This window comes from Platalea leucorodia, assembly GCF_965183815.1.
Source record: "Platalea leucorodia genome assembly, chromosome: 4".
NCBI lineage: Eukaryota > Metazoa > Chordata > Aves > Pelecaniformes > Threskiornithidae > Platalea > Platalea leucorodia.
The window spans coordinates 3,067,240-3,086,183 of NC_138826.1; the positions used below are offsets into that span (position 1 = coordinate 3,067,240).

Genomic DNA, 18,944 nt, shown 5'->3' on the forward strand with positions numbered 1-18,944 from the left:
AAAAAATTATCAAAATTTCAGCATAATAGTTCTTCTAATACATCTATAGTTTTTTTTAAAGAATATTTACAGGACTGTAATGAAAAATAAGACTTAAGCACATGAAAATTTAAGCAGAGAATAGCTTACAATTAAACCGGCAGTAAAGCAATATGGCTTCCTGACTGCTGTACTGATCAACAGAAAGACGGCGATAAATACTGTTACAGAGAGATTCATTTTTATGTTTGCCGTTTTGCACAAGCACCCCATGGTTTAAGAACCACTACACATAGACACATCTATTAAAACAGATATCTACGCTGTATCTGTAAACAGCTAAGAAATATATTTTGATAATATCATAATTCAGCGATTGCTTTACAAAATCTGAGCTTACAATCTGAGTGCAAATCAATTCACATTAAAAACCTGCAATTTCAATTACTGAATTGATTTAAAAACTGGTTCCGTCACTGTTAAGACTGTTTTCTTGTTCTTGCGCTTGTTCTTGTGCTTGATCTTGTCTTCCTGTCCGTCCCTCCAGCAGTCCGAGTAGCCCTTACGTCCTCTTCACCAAGTTCTTCTTTAGTTTTGTTTCTTCTTCCTTTTTGTAGCGATCGGTTCTCATCATTCTCTATTTGTACACAAAAAAATTAACTGTAAATTTGTACCATAAATCAAACATTTTATACCAAATTCAATCTTCAGTTACATTGTTTTTAAAGGAAACGTCCCTAATGACTACATTCCAAAGATTACATCTATGAATTCAACAAACCAGCTGCAAACCCCACACTTCTGCACATCCAATATCCTTTAAGATAGATCCCTGAGGACTTACAGCTATTTCTGAAAGTAGGTTAACATTAATGAGAGCACCAAAACCAATTAGCTATCATTTTAGCTAAAATTCCTTCTACCGATACGTAAAACTAAAATATATCCAACACCGAAGAAAAATCCTGCAAAAATGAATATGTAGTAACTGTTTTATGGTCCAGATAAAGCTGGAAAGTCAGGCTTTTAGCTGTAAAGAAAAGACTAGACACCCACGTAAGTATCCAGATTACACAGAAAAGTTAAGCTGCTCCAAGAGATAAGCATCAACCCAAGCACCAGACATAGAAACCATCACTAAAATCCATGCAGGGAAAGATGACCTCCATGGAAGAGAAAATCCAGGCAGGTAGTAAAGCACCAGAAGAGATCAATCATTTGGCAAGTACGTGTAGCAGTATCAGGAAGCAGGAACTAGCAAGTGTGTAAAGGGAAACAAAAGAAAACTCAATAAACAAAGACAGATACCTGGCAAAATAGATGTGCATGTTATATGAGGATAAGCACATGCACCAGAAAAGAGAAAGAACCTAAGAGAAATGAAACAAAGGGCACGGTCAAATCACAGTAAGGTTTTTAACACAATTTGGCAGGAAATTCCTCCATATGTAGCTTTAAAGATTCATTGTTATTTCCAATCCATTTGTTTCATAATATTTTCTAATTGCATCACGGTAGTTTTTAAGTCACATCGCATCAAGCTGAAAATTGCAGGGAATATTTTAGATGCCTGCAGCAAGAGTTCTGTTGGCTTGGGGAAAGGAAAACAGTAAAGGAGGAAATGGGACACGCATGGAACTTTTGCTGTCTTTTTAGCTCAAATAGAGCTTCAAGCCCTTCTAGCATCAACTTCAAAAACACAGCTGATGACTAGTAAGGGTCCTCCAAAACCTAGAGATATAAAAGCAGGGGCTTAGATGGTATTTAGGAGAAAACAAGATGAACAATGAGTGCTACGAACACATTATTATCATGTTCTGTCATTACCACCTTCTTCTGCATGTAAGTTAGTTGCTGTATTTACTCTAAATAACAATTTATTGTTATGGATTGAGAGAGACGGTACTATAGAAGAGCACAAAGACATTTGAATACCCCAACAGGGGAAGAATGCATGTCATATCCCATAAACCCGATCCCTTCTACTTAGAAAAAACATCTTGTGTTTTTATATATATATGTATATATATATTTTTATACATTTTATACATTTATACAATTATATACATTTATATATATATACATATATATATAAAAATATATATATACATATACATATATATATGTAAGATAGATATAAATATATATGTAAGATAACATAGACCATATTTACTTAAGTCTTCTTGCTATATTGAAGACCTACTCTCTATACATTAGAGCATGGCAGCCCACAGTAATACTAGAATTTTGTACACATTGTTGTTATAATCTATATGCAACTTAGCTATACTTCAAAAATAGAAAGTAAATTCTTGCCTCACCTGATTTTAATTTTTTGGATGCTAAGTCATCTGCTGGCAACTGACATTTTCTTCTGCGGGAAGTGGAAGTTGCCTGTTGTACAGGGTTAACCTCTTTTCCTTTTCCAGATTCACTATTTTTTTCAGAACCAGTGGATGTCAAACACACATTTTGAGTTTCTGAAGTTTTACCATTTTCTGGCAAGTTGCCATTTTTACAGCTAGAAGTTGCTGCCTCTGATGTGAATTCTACCTTTTTCCTTTTATTCCTCAATTGCCTTGTTTTTTCCTGAGATGAATTATTTTCCAGAGATGTATCTTCACCTTCTTTAAGAATCCTCTTTTGACGTCTATCTTTGGGCAAGCCAGGTTCTTCCTTGATTAAAGTGGAACTAGTTGCTTCAGATTTGGAAGAAATTGTTTTCTTTCTGCCCACTCTTGATGGATTTTCTTTTGCAGATGGAGCTACCTCCAAAAGTATACTCTGTTGTTCTTCAGGAGTTTCATTCTTACCGTCTTCTGGCAAACCTTGAAGTGAAGTGGAACTAACCGCCAGTGAAGTGACTGTTTGCCTCGAGTTCCCTTTTGAAAGATCCATTTTTCTTTGGGAAGTAGAATTTTCCAAAATCAGCTTTTTTGCTTCCCCATAATTATTCTTTCTACCACTCTCTTTCGATAAACCCTCTTTTCCCTGAAGAGAAGAACTTGTGGCTTCTAACAAGGGGGCAATTCCTTTCCTTCTGCCTTTTCTCACTTGATTTTCTTTTACAGGTGAATCAAGAGTTTCTAATGGAACACTTTGATCTTCTTTAGGAGCTTCTTCTCTACCATTATCTGCTGGCAAACCGCGTCTTCCTCTAAGAGAAATGTAATTAGTTGTGCGTGACGCCGGAGCCGTTTCTTTCCTTCTGCCCCTTCCTAATGGCTTCTCTTTTGCACAGGACACTGTTTCCAAAGGCGTATTTTGTTCTTCATTAGTACTCTCCTCTTTATCATCTGTTTCTGACAAGCCACGTTTTCTCCGGAGAGAAGATGAACTTTTTGCCTCTGCTGCTAGATCAATCTTTTTCCTTTTGTCCCTTGCTGATGCATTTGCTTTTGCCTGCAAAGTTTTATTTCCCAAAGCTGGATTTTGATCTTCTTTCACAGTCATCTTTTTATCATCACCTTCTAGCAACCCACGTCTTTTTCTGATAGAAAGAGATCGGGATGCCTGTGATGCTGCAGCAACCTCTCGTCTTTTCCCTCGTCTCAGTGGATTGTCTTCTGTTGAAGAGGGAGTAGCTTCCAAAACTGAATCTTGCTCCTTTACAAAAGCTTCGTCTTTACTATGATCTGCAATTAATGTTTGTTTTCCCATAAAGGTAGAACAAGCTATTTGTGGCGTGCAATCGACTTGCTTTCTTCTGCTCCTCCTTACTTGTGAAGAAGGATTTTCTGAAGTCTCACGTTGACCATCTTCGTAAGTCATTCCTTTGTCATCCCCAGGTAAACTCCTTTTTCCTCCAACCACTTTGGAACTGGCTTCTTCAAGTTCAAAATTAACTTGTCTACCTCTGCCTCTTCTACCTGCAGTTCCATTGTTTTGTGCTTGATTCTCTTGCAGGATTTCAGTTTGCTTTGGTTTAAATATTCCCTGTTCATTTCTTGTCCACTTTTGACGGCTATGAGCAAGACTGTTACTGTTTGCAGCAGGTCCTGATGCACCAGCTGGGTTGTTCTGGTCCTCCGTGACTTGGCACGTATTCTTGACACAAACAGAGCTCAAAGAATTTTTGAGAGAAGATTCGTCCATTTCTGTTTCTGACTTAAATTTGGGAGTAATTAGTTCTAGGTTGGTTACATCTCTGGCGAGTTCATCAGTCTTTTTCTCCAAAGAGTCATTTTTGCCTCTCCTGTTTCTAGTTCTGTTTGTTTCTTGTACTGCACTTCTGTTTGCTTCCAAGTTCAGAGCAGTAACCGGTATTTTGTTTGCCTCTCCAGAAGGTGACTCTGCTTTTAATCTTTGAGATGCCTCTGTTGTATTTTCCTGAGCATTTTCTGTTTCATCTCCCTGAGATTCTTTAATCTCATTTTTGACATGTGATTGTGTTTCAGTATCAGTTTCAGCTGAAGTTTCCTCGGTTTTCTGAATGTTTTGTATATTTTCATGTGCGATCCCACCAATGTCTGCTTTTATTTCAGCTGAGTGCTTTCTAGCACTTCTTAAAGACTTAATTCTTTTCTCTGTTGTCTGTATTTCAAGTTTAGTTCCATTTTCAGATTCTTCTGCTGGGGCAGTCTCAGTATCTTTGCCAGAAGTCTGTTCATCTCTTTGTATCCTCTTTGCTGATAAGTCTTTGCGAAGCTTCCTTGTTGTCCCATGAAGGTCCTCTGAAGAAGCTTGTGTAACTTGGTCATTTCTAGCTCTTCTTCCTCTTTTAGGTGGAATCAGTGGTTCTGTGCTTTCTACTTTTTTTACTCCTCTAGACCTCTTCCCAGGTGACAGAAGCATTTCTTCACTGTCTTCTACACCACCTTCATTAGATTTGTTTTCAGGTTTTTTTAAACCTGTTTGCAGTTGACAATTTTCATTTTGCATGCTACTAGATACACTTACTCTCTTTATGGTTGGAACATCTTTGGTTTCTAAGATGTCATTGATGCCATACTCCTGCAAAGACTGTTTCATATTTGCAAGTTCTTTTCGTAGCACTGAAGGATCTCTGCCACAGGACTCAAGATTCTCACTTGGGTGTTTTAACTCCTTCGGTTCTTTCCTTTTACCTCTTCCTGGTCTTGGAGTAGCTGCATGTGGTTCCACAAACGAAACAGTTTCAACTTTTTCCTGATCAGGGTGCTCTGAAACAATTTCTTCTTGCATGCAACGCTTTGTTCTCCTTCCTCTTCCTTCATTTTTAGCTACTGAAGCTGAAGTACTGATCTCTCCCGTCTCCTCTTGGGTGCTCTTTTTTCCCAGACCTTGCAATTCTTTTAAATTCAAATCCTTTTCACACTGCTTTGCGGAAGCAGGATGTACTGTTTTCTGTGATCTGCCCCTTGCTGGTCTCTGGGTGGACTGGTCTTCGCTACTTGATTCCTTCTGTTGAGAATCTTCACCTTGTGAAATACTTCCTTTGTCTTCTAAAACAGTTTTTTTCCCCCCATTCAAAGATTTTACATAGAAAAGAACACAAACAAAAGTTACACATTACTATGCCTGATCAAAGTATCTGGGAGTTTTGATTTTCCTAACAGAGTCATCTTGCTCAAACAAATCACACTTAATATTCTTATTTTTTTAAATAAATAAATAAATAAATATTTTAACCAACTCCTAGATTAAAGGCCAGGCTTCTGACCAAAGATGCCTGGTTTATTTGGTAGGGAGCATTCATAGGTTTAAACTACCTTTTTGAAAGTCTTTGCAAAGAAAGATAATTTTAAGTGGAGACCTTAACATCAGGTTTTTTTACACTGGTACGTTTGGAGATGCCAACATGACCATACCAACAAATTACTACACTGTTACTTCTACACCAATAGAATTCCAGCACCTGGTGTTCTTTAGGGATGACTGCACAAATTCCATGAGCTATGCATGCTTCGCACTGTATATTTTTGAATTTTTAAAACATATGCTAAAACTTCGTAACAACATATATTACCTTGTGTATTCATTATTCCTCCAGCTAAAGCAAAAGTATTTGTACTTACCATATTTATGACTGGAATTAGCACAAGGAGGTGCAGTATCTTCTTGTTTAGAACCCATAACATTTACTGATCTGACCTAAGGGAATAAACAATAACCAATAAATGCTTGTCTGACAGGACAAGAAATAATGGAGCCAACCAATACAAATTTAATGTAAAGTAATAGTTGAAAAAAGTCTTGTCAAATACTTTTCTCTAAAAATGAAATCGACTTAGTTTTGTAACCGCATCCATATATTTGATATTAGCACAAAAATATATCAAACTTAATACTTGCCATCTGAGCTAGTGTAGCATTTTTAAAGTGAAAGATAACAAACACTGCATAAAGTTAAAAAAGTATTAATTTAATTGGCTGAAAAGTGTTTACATGAGTGCTCAAAAGCAATTTGGAGTATGGAAACTGAATCATTTGAGTATTTTGTAGTGTTTTATTGTAGTTCTACACTGATGAGCACTAAGCCCAGTGATACTCGATATTTTATCTATGGATCTGGGAATGAACATAAAAATCAATACTGATAAAATTCACAAATGACGAGAGTGATGAAGCTGTGAATTATAAGGTCAGAATGGTAACCCAGACCTACCTCAGTAACTACTTAGACTGGGTTCCTTCAAAGAAAATACATATTAACGCAGGCAAATGTACAGTGACAAAGCTATCTCTATAAAAGAGGCATCCATTCAGGAAGCAATGAAGGAAAGACTTAAGGGCATAGTGAGCAATCAGTTGATCACATGGTAACCTTTTTTGTCAAATGCTCAACACTTTTGGACGTGCAAAGAAAAAGTGAACTTAAAGTTTAATCTATAGGGTATGAAGCAGCTGTACAAAACAAAAAACCCAACCATATGCCTTGCTTATGAACAGGAAGGCTGAGAAAGAATTTGATTAGTTTGTAAGCAATTTAAAGGGTGCTTTAAACATAACAGGAACAAATGACCAGAAAAAAAAAAAAAGTGTTCAGATTCAAATTTGTAATAAGCTATGTCTTCTAGTAGGGGGGGCATTCACCTGGACAAAGCTACCAAGGACAAAAGATTGCCATCTTTACAGTTTTCAAATCAACATGAGGTGCTTTTCTAGAAGGTATCTTTTCCTCCACAGGTTATGGGCAGGACATATTTCAAGTCCTGTAACATACACGATATCATACCAGGAGGCTTAAGAATTCATTTCAACCACAGGCTTCAAAGTCTAAATACATCCCTTCCAAAAGCTAAAGAAAGTGTTTTACCTTAATTTCCTCCGGTATATCAAACATTTCTGTAACTCCAACATAGTCCACTTCAAAATCAGAACATTTCTGCCTGGGTTCTGCCATAAGCCTTTGCAGACCCACAAAATCATCAACTGGTTGATACTTCTCTCTTGGAGTCTTCACTAGTCTACTAATACCAAACGTATCATCAACTGGTTGATACTTCTCTCTTGGAGTCTTCACTAGTCTACTAATACCAAATGTATCATCAACTGGTTGATACTTCTCTCTTGGAGTCTTCACTAGTCTACTAATACCAAACATATCTTCTATGGGTTCAACTTTTTCCTTTGGTGTCTTGAAAATACGGCTGACTCCAATCATGTCTTCTACTGGTTGATATTTCAGCTTTGGAGCTTTCTTGATTAAAGCGACACCTGCCACATCTTTTACTGCTTCCCCTTTTTGCACTGGAGTCTTCCGCGATCTTTCAATCTTCTTCTGCTTGATGCCTGACATGACCTCAGCTGGCTCCAACTTCTGCTTTGGAGTCCTCCTTTTACTTCCCAATTCCACCTGAGATGCTTGTTTTTCTGGAATTCTTGACAAACTATCCACACTAATATTTTCTTCCAGCATAGTTTTTCTTTTTTCAGGAGTTTTTGTGGATATTGCATCAAACATAGACTTTAGAGACTCCTTCTCTCTCAGTAAGTGACAAATTCCTGGACTATCTTGTTTCTGTTCTGAAGCTGCTGAACTATTTAACGGTGACACCATCATCTCTCCTGAAAGAAGTAGTAGATTTATGTGATTTGGAAAAAGAATTATGCAGAAAGTCCAAGCATTCTAATTGTTGTATGACTAAATAAAATGGATTCAAACAGCCAGAGCCTTCTACAAACCAAAACCCCAAAATGTGCATCAACAACTGATTTGGTAATTCGCTTCTACAAGGTACAGCACACATTTAAAAAACTGACTATAAAAAAAAATATTTTTTTTTCCTTATTTAATCTGATATAAAAATGAATGTTTTCTGTTGTCCCTAAAATTTCTAGTGGTGCAACTTTTTTATTGCAATTTCCTTTGCGTTTTGAAGCAATATCAGACATAAATCAGAAATTTTCACATTAAAGAACATACATTTGTTGGAAAGGAAGAAAAAAAATGACAGGAGATTTTTGTAAAATTTGTATCATGCAATCATAGAATATCTCAAGTTGGAAGGGACCCATAAACATCATCAAGTCCAACTGCCTGCTCCTCGCAGGACTCCCTGAAACTAAACCATATGACTAAGAGCATCGTGCAGATGCTCCTTGAACTCTGACAGGCTTGGTGCCGTGAGCACTTCCCTGGGGAGCCTGTTCCAGTGACCGACCACCCTCTCAGTGAAGAGCCTTTTCCTAATGCCCAGCCTGAACTTCCCCTGATGCAGCTTCATTCCATTTCCTCGCGCGATGACTCTGCTCACCAGAGAGATCCGCACCTCCTCCACTGCCCCTCCTGAGGAAGGTGCAGGCTGCGATGAGGTCCCTCCCTCAGCCTTCTCTTCTCCAAGCTGAACAAGACAAGTGACCTCAGCCGCTCCTCATAAATCTTGCCCTCAAGACCTATTAGACACTCTAATAATTTGATGTCCTTCTTACATTGAGGTGCTCAAAACTGCACACAGGACTCGAGGTGGGGCCGCACCAGTGCAGTGTAGAGTGGGACAATCACCTCCCTCGACCGGCTCGCTGTACTGTGCTTGATGCACCCGAGGACACAGTTGGCCCCTTTGGCTGCCAGGGGACACTGTTGACTCACATTCAATTTGCCATCAACCCAAACCCCCAGATCTCTTTCCACGGGGCTGCTCTCCAGCCTCTTGTCCTGCAATTTGTATGTAGGATAACCCCATCCCAGGTGGAGAATCCAGCACTTGCTCTTCTCAAATTCCGTATGTTTGGCAATTGCCCAGCTCTCTACTCTACCCAGATCTCTCTGTAAAGCCTCTCTACCCTCAAAGAAGTCCACAGCTCCTTCTAGTTTAGTATCATCAGCAAACTTACTTAATGTACATTCAGTTCCTGAGTCCAGATCATTTATAAAAACATTAAAGAGCACTGGCCCTAAAACTGAGCCCTCAGGGACCCCACTGGTGACTGGCTGCCAGCCTGATGTAACCCCATTTACTGTAACTCTTTGAGCCTGACCCGGCAGCCAGCTGCTCACCCAACGTACTATGGACTTGCCTAGCTGTGCGCTGGACATTTTATCCAGAAGGATACTGTGAGAGACAGTATCAAAACCTTTGCTAAAATCCAAAAACCACCACATCTACTGGCTTCTCCTGGTCACCTACGTGGATGACCTTATCATAAAAGGAAAGGAAGTTGGTTAAGCAGGACGTTCCCCTCATCAACCTGTGCTGGCTACGACCAATAACTGTGTTGTCTCTCAAGTGTTTTTCAATAACTCCCAAAATAACCTTCTCCATCATTTTACCAGGCACTGAAGCGAGACTGACAGGCCTGTAATTACCAGGGTCTTCCTTCTTTCTCATCTTGAAAATTGGGACAACATTTGCCAGCTTCCATACGACTGTGACCTCTCCAGACCCCCAAGACCATCAAAAAATAATGGAGAGAGGTCCGGCAATAACATCAGCCAGCTACGCTCAGTTTGCGTGCGGCCTGTACTTGGAAAGACACTTTTCACAAATATTCATTATGGTCCCTGCAGAGGCACTGACTTTTGGAGTTCTTGGATTCTTGTGTGTCCTGCTCATTATGCATAGCAGAAAAGGATAATCTAGAGGAAAGCTTGGGAAAAAGTGAAGCGAATTTCTCTGGCTGTTTAGTGCCATCTCTTTTTTTTCCTTCACTATTTCCTAGCGCAGTAAGCATGAGCATTAGCACAAGCATAACCATGCTGTTTCTCAACAGAAATAGCCATCATTCCTCCCACTAGTAAAAAAGAACTGAAACAAAGAAAAGGTTACGGACAAAAGTCTGGTCAGAACAACTCATAGAAGATTTTAGAGGAAGTTCTATTTTCTTCCTGAAACACAATTTAGACCAAACATATAATGCCAGAAATGCTATTGCTGGAATAATAAATTCAAACTCAAGCCCTGAATATTGAAAGGCTAGCCTTGCTTTGGTCCCTGGAAAAATAGTGGAGCAGGTCCTCTTGAAACACACTTCTGGGCGCAGGAAGAACAGGGTGATTCGGAACAGTCAGCATCAATTTATCTGAGAAAAATCATACCTGACCAATCCAATTACCTTCTACAATAAAATAATAAAAAAAACCCAACAAAAAACCCCCACCAAAACCAAAACCTAAACAGATTTGTGGATGAAAAGAGAGCAGTGGCTATTATTTAATGTGACTTTAACAAGGTTTTCAACACTGTCTCCCCACAATATTTTGGTATCCAAACAAGAACATCACAGGCTAGATGAACAGGCAACGGGCTGAATAAAGAACTGGTTGGATGATCAGGCTCAGGGAATTGCAGTTAACGAGTCTCTACCTGCAGGCCAGTACCAAGTAAGAGTTCTGCAGGCTGGAGGAACAGGGTAACTCTAGGAGTCCCTTATCCTTAACTACAGCTCTAATCTCAATCTTAAAACTCTCTCTGTTCATTTTAAAAGCATAACCCTCATCTTCAAACTAGCAATAAAGTACATATATCTACTGGTGTCAGTTTTTAACCAAGGCTTGTAGGATCTAGCAATAACTTGCCTTTGTAGTTCCTATCCTGTCAAGTCCTAATCATAAAATGTTCAAGTCCTTCCAAATTCCTGGTCCAGCAGGATTAAGAAATAAACTAGTTTTTTCAATACATGTTCCCTGAATTACAAAACTAAAGCATTCGTGCCGTACAAAAGGATCGATGTGTATAGAATCTAAAATTAAGGGCTTGCTTGCCCACTGATTTAAGGAAACCACTAAATAACAGGATAAATAACAGCTGATAACGGACATCTTCAAGTGGATGAAGATCACTCTACTAGTTCTTCTTTTCAAAGAAAACACTTTTTACTGGACTCCTTTCTGAAGTTACTAACAAGGTTTGTTATACCTAAGCCTACCTTCCACGACATCTGAAATAAAGCAAAATGCATTTCAACTATTATTATTATTATTTTAAATATCGGAGGATTTATTCTTGATTTTTCTTGGTGTTTCAGTAGATGCTCAGTTTTGCTAAATTCTCAAGAAAACAGACTTTTAATTTCAAGAATTCTGAGTTATACAGGGACACAATGACCGGTATGCAAGGTTACTAGCAAAAGATGCACAACAAAGTAGTGTCTTAATACAAATCTTTCTAACCTGACACTTTTTAAAAAAAAAAATTTAAATAGACTTTTTCTGCAAGATTACACAATAACCTCTCCCTGCCATGAAACTTTGTCACTGGATTTAGATGTATCCACAGACAACTGATTAAGAAAGCACCATGCTTCAGCAGAAGATTTGTCTGAAACAATACTTCAACATCTTGAAATTTCATGCCAAATAGAATGAATAAGAAAATAATACCTACTCAAAAATTAACTGGAACTACAAAAACGTCTTTTAATACACGATAAAAATCAATGGTTCCTTTTATCTCAATACACCAAGTCTGCCTAGGCTGAGACTACTCACTGTCTCAAGTAGCAGACCCACCACTACCCCTAAACATACCTAAACATTTCCTTTCTTTCCAAATAACAAACATACCTGATTCTTCAGGAGTGTGCAATTCAGAAATTTCCACTGCGGTACATGTTGGTGTAAAATCAGTCTTCTGAATGGTGGCCAAAGGTAATGCTTTTCCACTCTTATTTTCGGGAGTTTGAAACATTTCATTCATTCCTATAAATTATATTCAGAGAAATGAGCATACGTTTTGACAAAAGAACTACAGAGTTGGCAGAGTGAACAACAGATTTTAAAAACTTACCTGTGAAGCTTTCGTCCATGTTCATGTTTAGCTTCAAGATAGGATTTTTTACCACTTTAGGGACCTGTCCAGCCGTTCTGATGGTGGTGGAATAAGCTCTACCTACCACTATTGTAGCAGGTGACTCTGCATGACCTGTACTAAAATGACCTTTTATTTTTCTTTCTGGAGTCTGCAGAGGGGAAAGAAAGGGAGGGGGGGGAAGTTTGTAAACAAAGATTCCTTTTGTATAAAATCTATATTTCTTACACACTGTGGCAAAGACATCAACATCCATTTAACATCATACTAAAAGCTCATAAGCTTCCAGCTTCTGTAGGAAAATACCTAACAAGTTGTTTTGTGATTATGCAAAAACGAATAAAAGAAACATGAAAAAAAGGAAAAGAATACCTTTGGTAATTGGGTTTTCTTCTTTAGGGATCTTCCTTTTTGGACACTTTTTTTAACAGTTTTTGACTGTGGTCTTGCAATACCTAATTTTACCACTTCTGCCCAAGATTTTGCAACTAGGAAGCAAAAGAGAAATAACCACTTTCATTCTCAGGTGTAATAAATGGAAGTTCACAATTATTTCTTTATGATTCCAATGGATTTGCTGCAGTCGGGCATAGGAAAGTGGTGGTTGTATCATCTGACAACACCTCTACCAAAGCGCTCTGTGAAACGCTTTCAACTTGAAGATCTAATTTCAGCTGAAGTTTACCAAAGTCTCCAAGTACCCAGGATGGCCTTTTCCACAAAACAGCAGCAACAACAAAATCTTCATACAGCGGCAAATAGATGTTGGATCCTAGAACTGAACACTGACCCAATTCTGTCCTCGCTTTTTGTAAGGAAATAATTTTTTCCAATAGAAACTTGCCACGAGCCTTTCAGTCTCATTCACTATTATGCCTGAACTTTTCCCCGGTGGGACTTGAGATTTAACATCAGAGAAATGGCTTCTAAGTGAAACGTATCCAGCTTTTCTTTCACCACCTTCCCAAGGAATGTCGTAGTCAGGAAATTATTTATTTATACTGCTTACAGCATTTAGATCTACACGCACTTGCCATAATTTTTCTTCTATCACCTTCTCCTTATAACATACTCTGAACATTCCCAAAGCAAGGTTACCTTTATCACAGCATCATTCTGTACACAGCAGAGGAATCAGGGAATTAGTGCAGCTGTGTAATAAATGAAGCTGTCAGTTGGTAGGACATCTGCCTCATTTACTTCACAAATAAGCTATGAGAAGACAGGGATCATATAAAAGAAATGATTATTTTTTTAAGTAGAGAGAAAAAGGGGGATGCTGTTCCTGAAGGATAATATTATTCTTTTCTCAGAATTGCCATGTAAGTTGGCAAAAGTCTGTAAATAAAAAGAACTTTCAAAAGCTGTCATTGCCAGGGTGTTCAGGATACGTAGAAAAATGCCAAGCATGCAGGAAATTATCTGAAAAAGCATTGGAAACACAAAGACATTTGCTTTGGATACAAATTAGACAACCAAAATTTTTAAGAACTGTGGTGTTCTTTTCATATTGCGGAAAAAACTGATGCACTCACATTAAAAACCACTTACACATTACAGAGAGGTGGTGAAAAACGGTACGTCATTAATATTTGTGAAGTACTCTGGTGCTATTAAAATGAATGGAACAACCAAAGGCACTGAAAAAAGAACCCAGCTTACTTTGCTAAAAGACTAATACCACTTTCAGCTGTATAAGCAGGAAGTATTGTGAAGGCCTGTGATTTTATCTCATCGTGTAATAATAACAATGATGAGAACATCATTGGGACATTGTATATAGTATGCTGTTCAAAATTTTAAAATGACACTACAAAAAAATGGAGACATAAAGAGAAATAAAAATTCCTTGGTGAATGGTGGTGTTGGTAGGAAACTTTAAATTTCACTTTGAAAGAGTCAAATCAATTTAACATCTGTTTACAAAAACAGATGACAGACACCTTATCTGTAAGTTTCTTCAAAGACAAAAATGTCAAGAACCAGAGTTTCCCTATTATGTTTCCAGTGCTGTCAAAACTATTTCAAACCAGTGTTCAACATTCAAATTCAAATGCTCAACTTCAAAATATTCAAATTAACACCCAGTTATCATCCTATTTTTAATTATATCTGTTATATACCACCGTCAACAGTTAAATGCAGTCCAGTCCATGGACAAAGGTTTTGAACTGTGTACAAAAAAAGCATAAAGACAACAAACTGAAGCTAGATTGCTATGAAGTGCTCATTTTCAAATCAAAATTGATGTAATTGATATAATTTGATTTAGTTCACTACTACTTGAATTTGAAGGACTTGAAGGATCACTATTGCAACTAACCTTGCAAAGAGAACCTTAATTCTACCATTTGTCAATTTCTGAACATTAAGATTTATGTTCTAAACAATTTTATATATGCTTTAGCAATTTGCTTTATGAATACGAGACAATGTAACACTTTGCAATTCCCAGTTTTTTCCAACAAGTCCAACAACCGTCAGAAGATATGCCAATCATTTGGTGGCCTCTGCATAACGAAACAACAGGCCTACTTCAGTTTTGTTCCTGTATTTTAAAGCATTAAGATAAATATTAAAAATGAACTGCTGAAACAAACCTAGTAAATTGGCATTAGAGGCACCACTTCTTCTTTTTGCATTGATAGCTGCTACGGCCCCACTTCTTCTCTTCATGGGAGTGACCTTCAAAGCAAGTTGTGCACTTCTGGCTGATTTGTCAGGCGTAGCTGTTAAAAGGGTTTTACAATCTCGGTTAACGTGAGGAGACTTAGGTGTTTTCACTCGGGCACCATTTTTCTCCTTTGTATTTATGTCTTCGGCAACACTATCCTTCTCTTCTGCGATTGGCAATGATGCCGTGACGCGAGAAACAGAGAAACGTCCTTTTGTGTAAGGTGCTGGAGAGCCTAAAGTAAATTTAGGTGCTGCCTTCCCAGAGGCAGGGGATGAGGCAGCTGGGGACTTCTGGGTTGGCAAATTTTTTGGTGACATTTTTTCCTTCTGCAAATGTTCAGAAAGTTCCTGGTAGGAAAAAAATACATAAAGATAAAATGTTACTGCACGTAGCTGAACTACAAACGCTCATCTACATCTCTGACAAGTAAATACAATAGTATAAAATATCATCAGATTGTTTGAAAAACCCTTAAATACTATTGCCTGAAAACAAACTTGTAACAAGTTTTAAATTTCAAAAGTCTCAAAAGACACATGCAAATTCAATTGAATAAATTAACTGAACTATTCTACTTTATTCAGAAGTTTTGTTCACATCAAGTACACTACACACATTTTAACTAGTTTAAACCAACAGCAAATGTTTTCAAACTTCTAGCCAAACCAGGTGGCAGTAGCTTGCACAGTCTGCCAACAAGCTACTGTTTTCTGTTTTTTATGGTAAACTGGAGCTTGTAGACACTGCTGCTAAGCACAAACATACAGAAAAATACTCCTGCATATGCATGAGAATGAGCAATAGCGTGTGAGGTGAATAAAAACACACCTCCTGTATAAAGACAGGTAGATATAAAGGGTAAGCTGAGCCCTTTCCTACAATGGAGAAGTTAAAAAAAAATGCCGATTAACATTTGCTGATTTTAAATACCATCTTAACTTGCAATTAAAATTTCTACTTCCCAACATACATCTAACAAGGTTTACTACTAATTTTTAATTACGTTTCAGAAGTCTTAGAATTTATAAATTCTGTTCACATCAGTTGTCTCAGCAACTTGATTAGTCGTAACATTTACCTGGACTGCAAAGTGCTTCACTCCCTGAGCCTTTTTCAGAACCGCACGTGGTGAGTTTCCAAATGGTAAGCTCAGCCTCGCAGGAATCGCACCTCTTTTAAGGGGAGAGTTGGGAGGCAAACTTTTATCAAAAAGTTCTGGACTTAGATGACCACCAAAAGACACTCTCTTTCTTTTTCCCAAAGGCTGGAGTAACAAATCACCATTTTTCTTCTTCTGAGATATCCTTTTTGTCTTGCCTAAAAATAACAATTAAAAATATTTTCATATATCTAAAAATCCAAGTCAACATTTTAACCAGCATAGAAAACAGTGCTTACACATGCATTTTAAAGTTGGAAATATATCAGAAGGTAACTTACCTTAAAGAGAAACAGAAACAATTGAGTAAACTTTTATACATATTATTGTGTGTTTTTATGGTCAAATATGACTACATGATAAATATTTTAGAACTAATGTCAGCAATAAGCTCTGCGTTTTATGTAAGTGGAAGAATTCTCATAAAAACGCTACGAGAATTGCTCAAATACAAAAATGAGACAGGGGATTGAACACACTTACCTGATTCTTCTCCAGCCAACAGGCCAGAAATATTCATTTCTGACACAGCCTCATCGTCTTTCAGTACGGTAGCACTTCCAGAAGACCTTCTCTTCAATGACAATCTGCGAGGTCTTGTAACACTGGCATCTTCCAACTCTTGTTTCTGATGATCCCCCTCTGTGGCGAGCTCTTCGTTAGTCCCACTGTCTTTTCTGTCTGTAGTCTTATCGTGATGCTCTTGAAGGGCATTTGTCTCCAATGCATTTTCTGTTAGCAGTCCAGAGGTCCTTGGCCTACCCCTTTTCCTTCCAGAGTCAGATTTCTGACCAGCAGGAGATGCCACATCTGATGTCAACTCTTCTGAAGCCAGCGTCTCTGAATGGACACTTTTGTTTGATAATTCTTTACTTTGCCTGTTATTTCTTCTGGGACTCTTGGAATTAGAAAGAGAGGCAGGAGTTTCGGAGTGTCCCTCTTTTGAGTTAACAAAGTTTGCCTGATCACCAATTTCTTTCAGCACTTCTTCTTTTACAGGTTTTCCTGGTGTATGTTGTTTACTATTTCGTCTTTGCTTTAAGCATTCATTTTCCGGCAAAGACAGTTGTTTGAGGCTATCGTTTCTGCACACTGAATCTTCCCTTTGAATTTCAGCTGAAACTGCTGAGAGAGACTTACGTTTCAATGACACACGTCGTCGAGTTGTTGGAGTATCGGTATTTACAGGATTCATCCCGCTAGTTTCTTTGGTAGGCGATACGAACTGAGAGCGGGGACTCTTCCTTCTGGGCGTTGGTGTAGACAGAACATATTTATCTACTTCAGAAACATTTGTCGTGTTAGTTGTTTGTGCTAGTTTATCTACTGCTATTGCAGAGCTGTATATTTTCATTTCATCTGCATAATCCAAGCATTCTATAGAGCACGGCTTCAGTGAAAACGCGGCATTTCCATCCTTCTCCTTACTGGGTTTGGCTGCAACTTCAGTACCTTTAGATCCGCCTGCTGTACCTAGTTCCTTATGATCCTGCAAGTGACTTCTTTTACCAGTATCTCTTGACATCTCCTTTGAAACAGAAGTTCGAGGACTTTTGGTAGAACTCCTCTTGGTAGCACTTCCTACAGCTGAGATCTGGTTACATTCCGAACTGATTACTTCTTGCTTTATTTTTATTTTACATTCTTCAATATCTTCACTTCTGCCTACTTCTTTTTCTTTAGTCAGGCTTCCCAGATCATAAACACAACCCGATGATGAAATTCGAGCACTTGGTTCTACCAGAACGCTCTTACCATCTTCTTTTGCAGCTTGTTGAGATACATTTCCCTCTTGCAGAGGTTTTTTCACTTTAATCTCACATTTCAGCGTTTCATAGAGTTTACTAAAGGGAGACATTTCATTTTGCTTTTTATTAGATAGATGTATTCTGTGTGAAGATTTGGGTGTTTGTAGTTTGATGGGGAAAGGTTTGGAAATATTCTTCTCTGTACTTTGTTTATTTTCATTGGCATTTTTTTCTTCACACTCAGCATTATCTACAAAGTAAGCAAAACAAAGCAAAACAAAAAGTAATACAGATGCAGAGCTACTTAAAAATTGCAGAACTACAAATATGAGTTCCATACAGATAAAAATTCCTTCCTTTCCACCCCCAAGACAGTCAACCAGGGTCCAGGATACAGTACTGTAAATAAAGCTCTGTTAACAATAACAATTTATCTTGTAATAGAAGAATTAGTATCTAAATGTTTAACGGAAACTTTAAGTTGTAATCTGGAACTTATCCCATATTCAGGTAAGGCACTTGGTATTTCACGCGTTTGTTCTTGTCGGAATCAATGGCTCACGTACATCTTTCAGGGCTGCCACGAGACAAATCTATGAGCACAGAATTAAGCCACCATTCAGATTGGCTTACCACAATTCAGTCTGGTTTTTGTCCTGCGTTTACACAGGTGCTGTACTGCTTGAACTGTGGCAATGCTTCTCTAGGGTCAAGCCAGGCTATAAAGTGGAGCTGCCACTTCCCAGATGAGACACAGCAAGTGACCGCCCGGGTGCTGCCACTCCGCTGCAATCTGGAACCGCATCCAAGGCAGCCTGAGGCCGCGTGCTTCACTTCGTGTTTCCATGAGCAAGGGGTATGTGCGAGCTAACGGAGTTCATCCCATAAGAGGCGCCTTTTTAAGGCAAAAAGCTGAGACCTCTTGTGCATCTGTACATCTACAAGCTCTATCTCTCAACACTGCTTTATGTCAGTACGAACGCCTGCCGAAACAAGTGCTCATACATGTTGACTTTTCTTAATTGTGATGGGAAATAACCCATGTAAAGATGAAGGTAGGGACTCTGACATACAAGGAAAAGCCTGTCTATTATCTTCTGGGAAAGGGGAAAAGAGAAACATGGGAAAGAACAGGAAATTAGATCTCTCCATGAAAGCTTTTACCCAACTGCAGACAAGTACATCAGTATTTTTTTTACTGAGCTGACAAG

General features: G+C 38.2%; 1 protein-coding gene across 1 annotated transcript in view; it reads right to left on the bottom strand.

Moving 5' to 3' along the window:
- Positions 1-357: 357 nt before the first annotated feature.
- MKI67 (marker of proliferation Ki-67) overlaps positions 358-18,944 on the bottom strand; it is a 28,366-nt gene continuing 9,779 nt past the window's right edge. Inside the window, exons 7-16 of the mRNA XM_082308723.1 lie at positions 16,469-17,983; positions 15,905-16,143; positions 14,750-15,173; positions 12,522-12,637; positions 12,129-12,300; positions 11,906-12,040; positions 7,217-7,968; positions 5,976-6,051; positions 2,301-5,402; positions 358-616 (exon numbers count right to left, since the gene is read on the bottom strand). Coding sequence (XP_082164849.1) covers positions 459-616; positions 2,301-5,402; positions 5,976-6,051; positions 7,217-7,968; positions 11,906-12,040; positions 12,129-12,300; positions 12,522-12,637; positions 14,750-15,173; positions 15,905-16,143; positions 16,469-17,983 — 6,689 coding nt within the window. The 3' untranslated portion in view covers positions 358-458. The remainder of the gene's footprint in view (positions 617-2,300; positions 5,403-5,975; positions 6,052-7,216; positions 7,969-11,905; positions 12,041-12,128; positions 12,301-12,521; positions 12,638-14,749; positions 15,174-15,904; positions 16,144-16,468; positions 17,984-18,944) is intronic.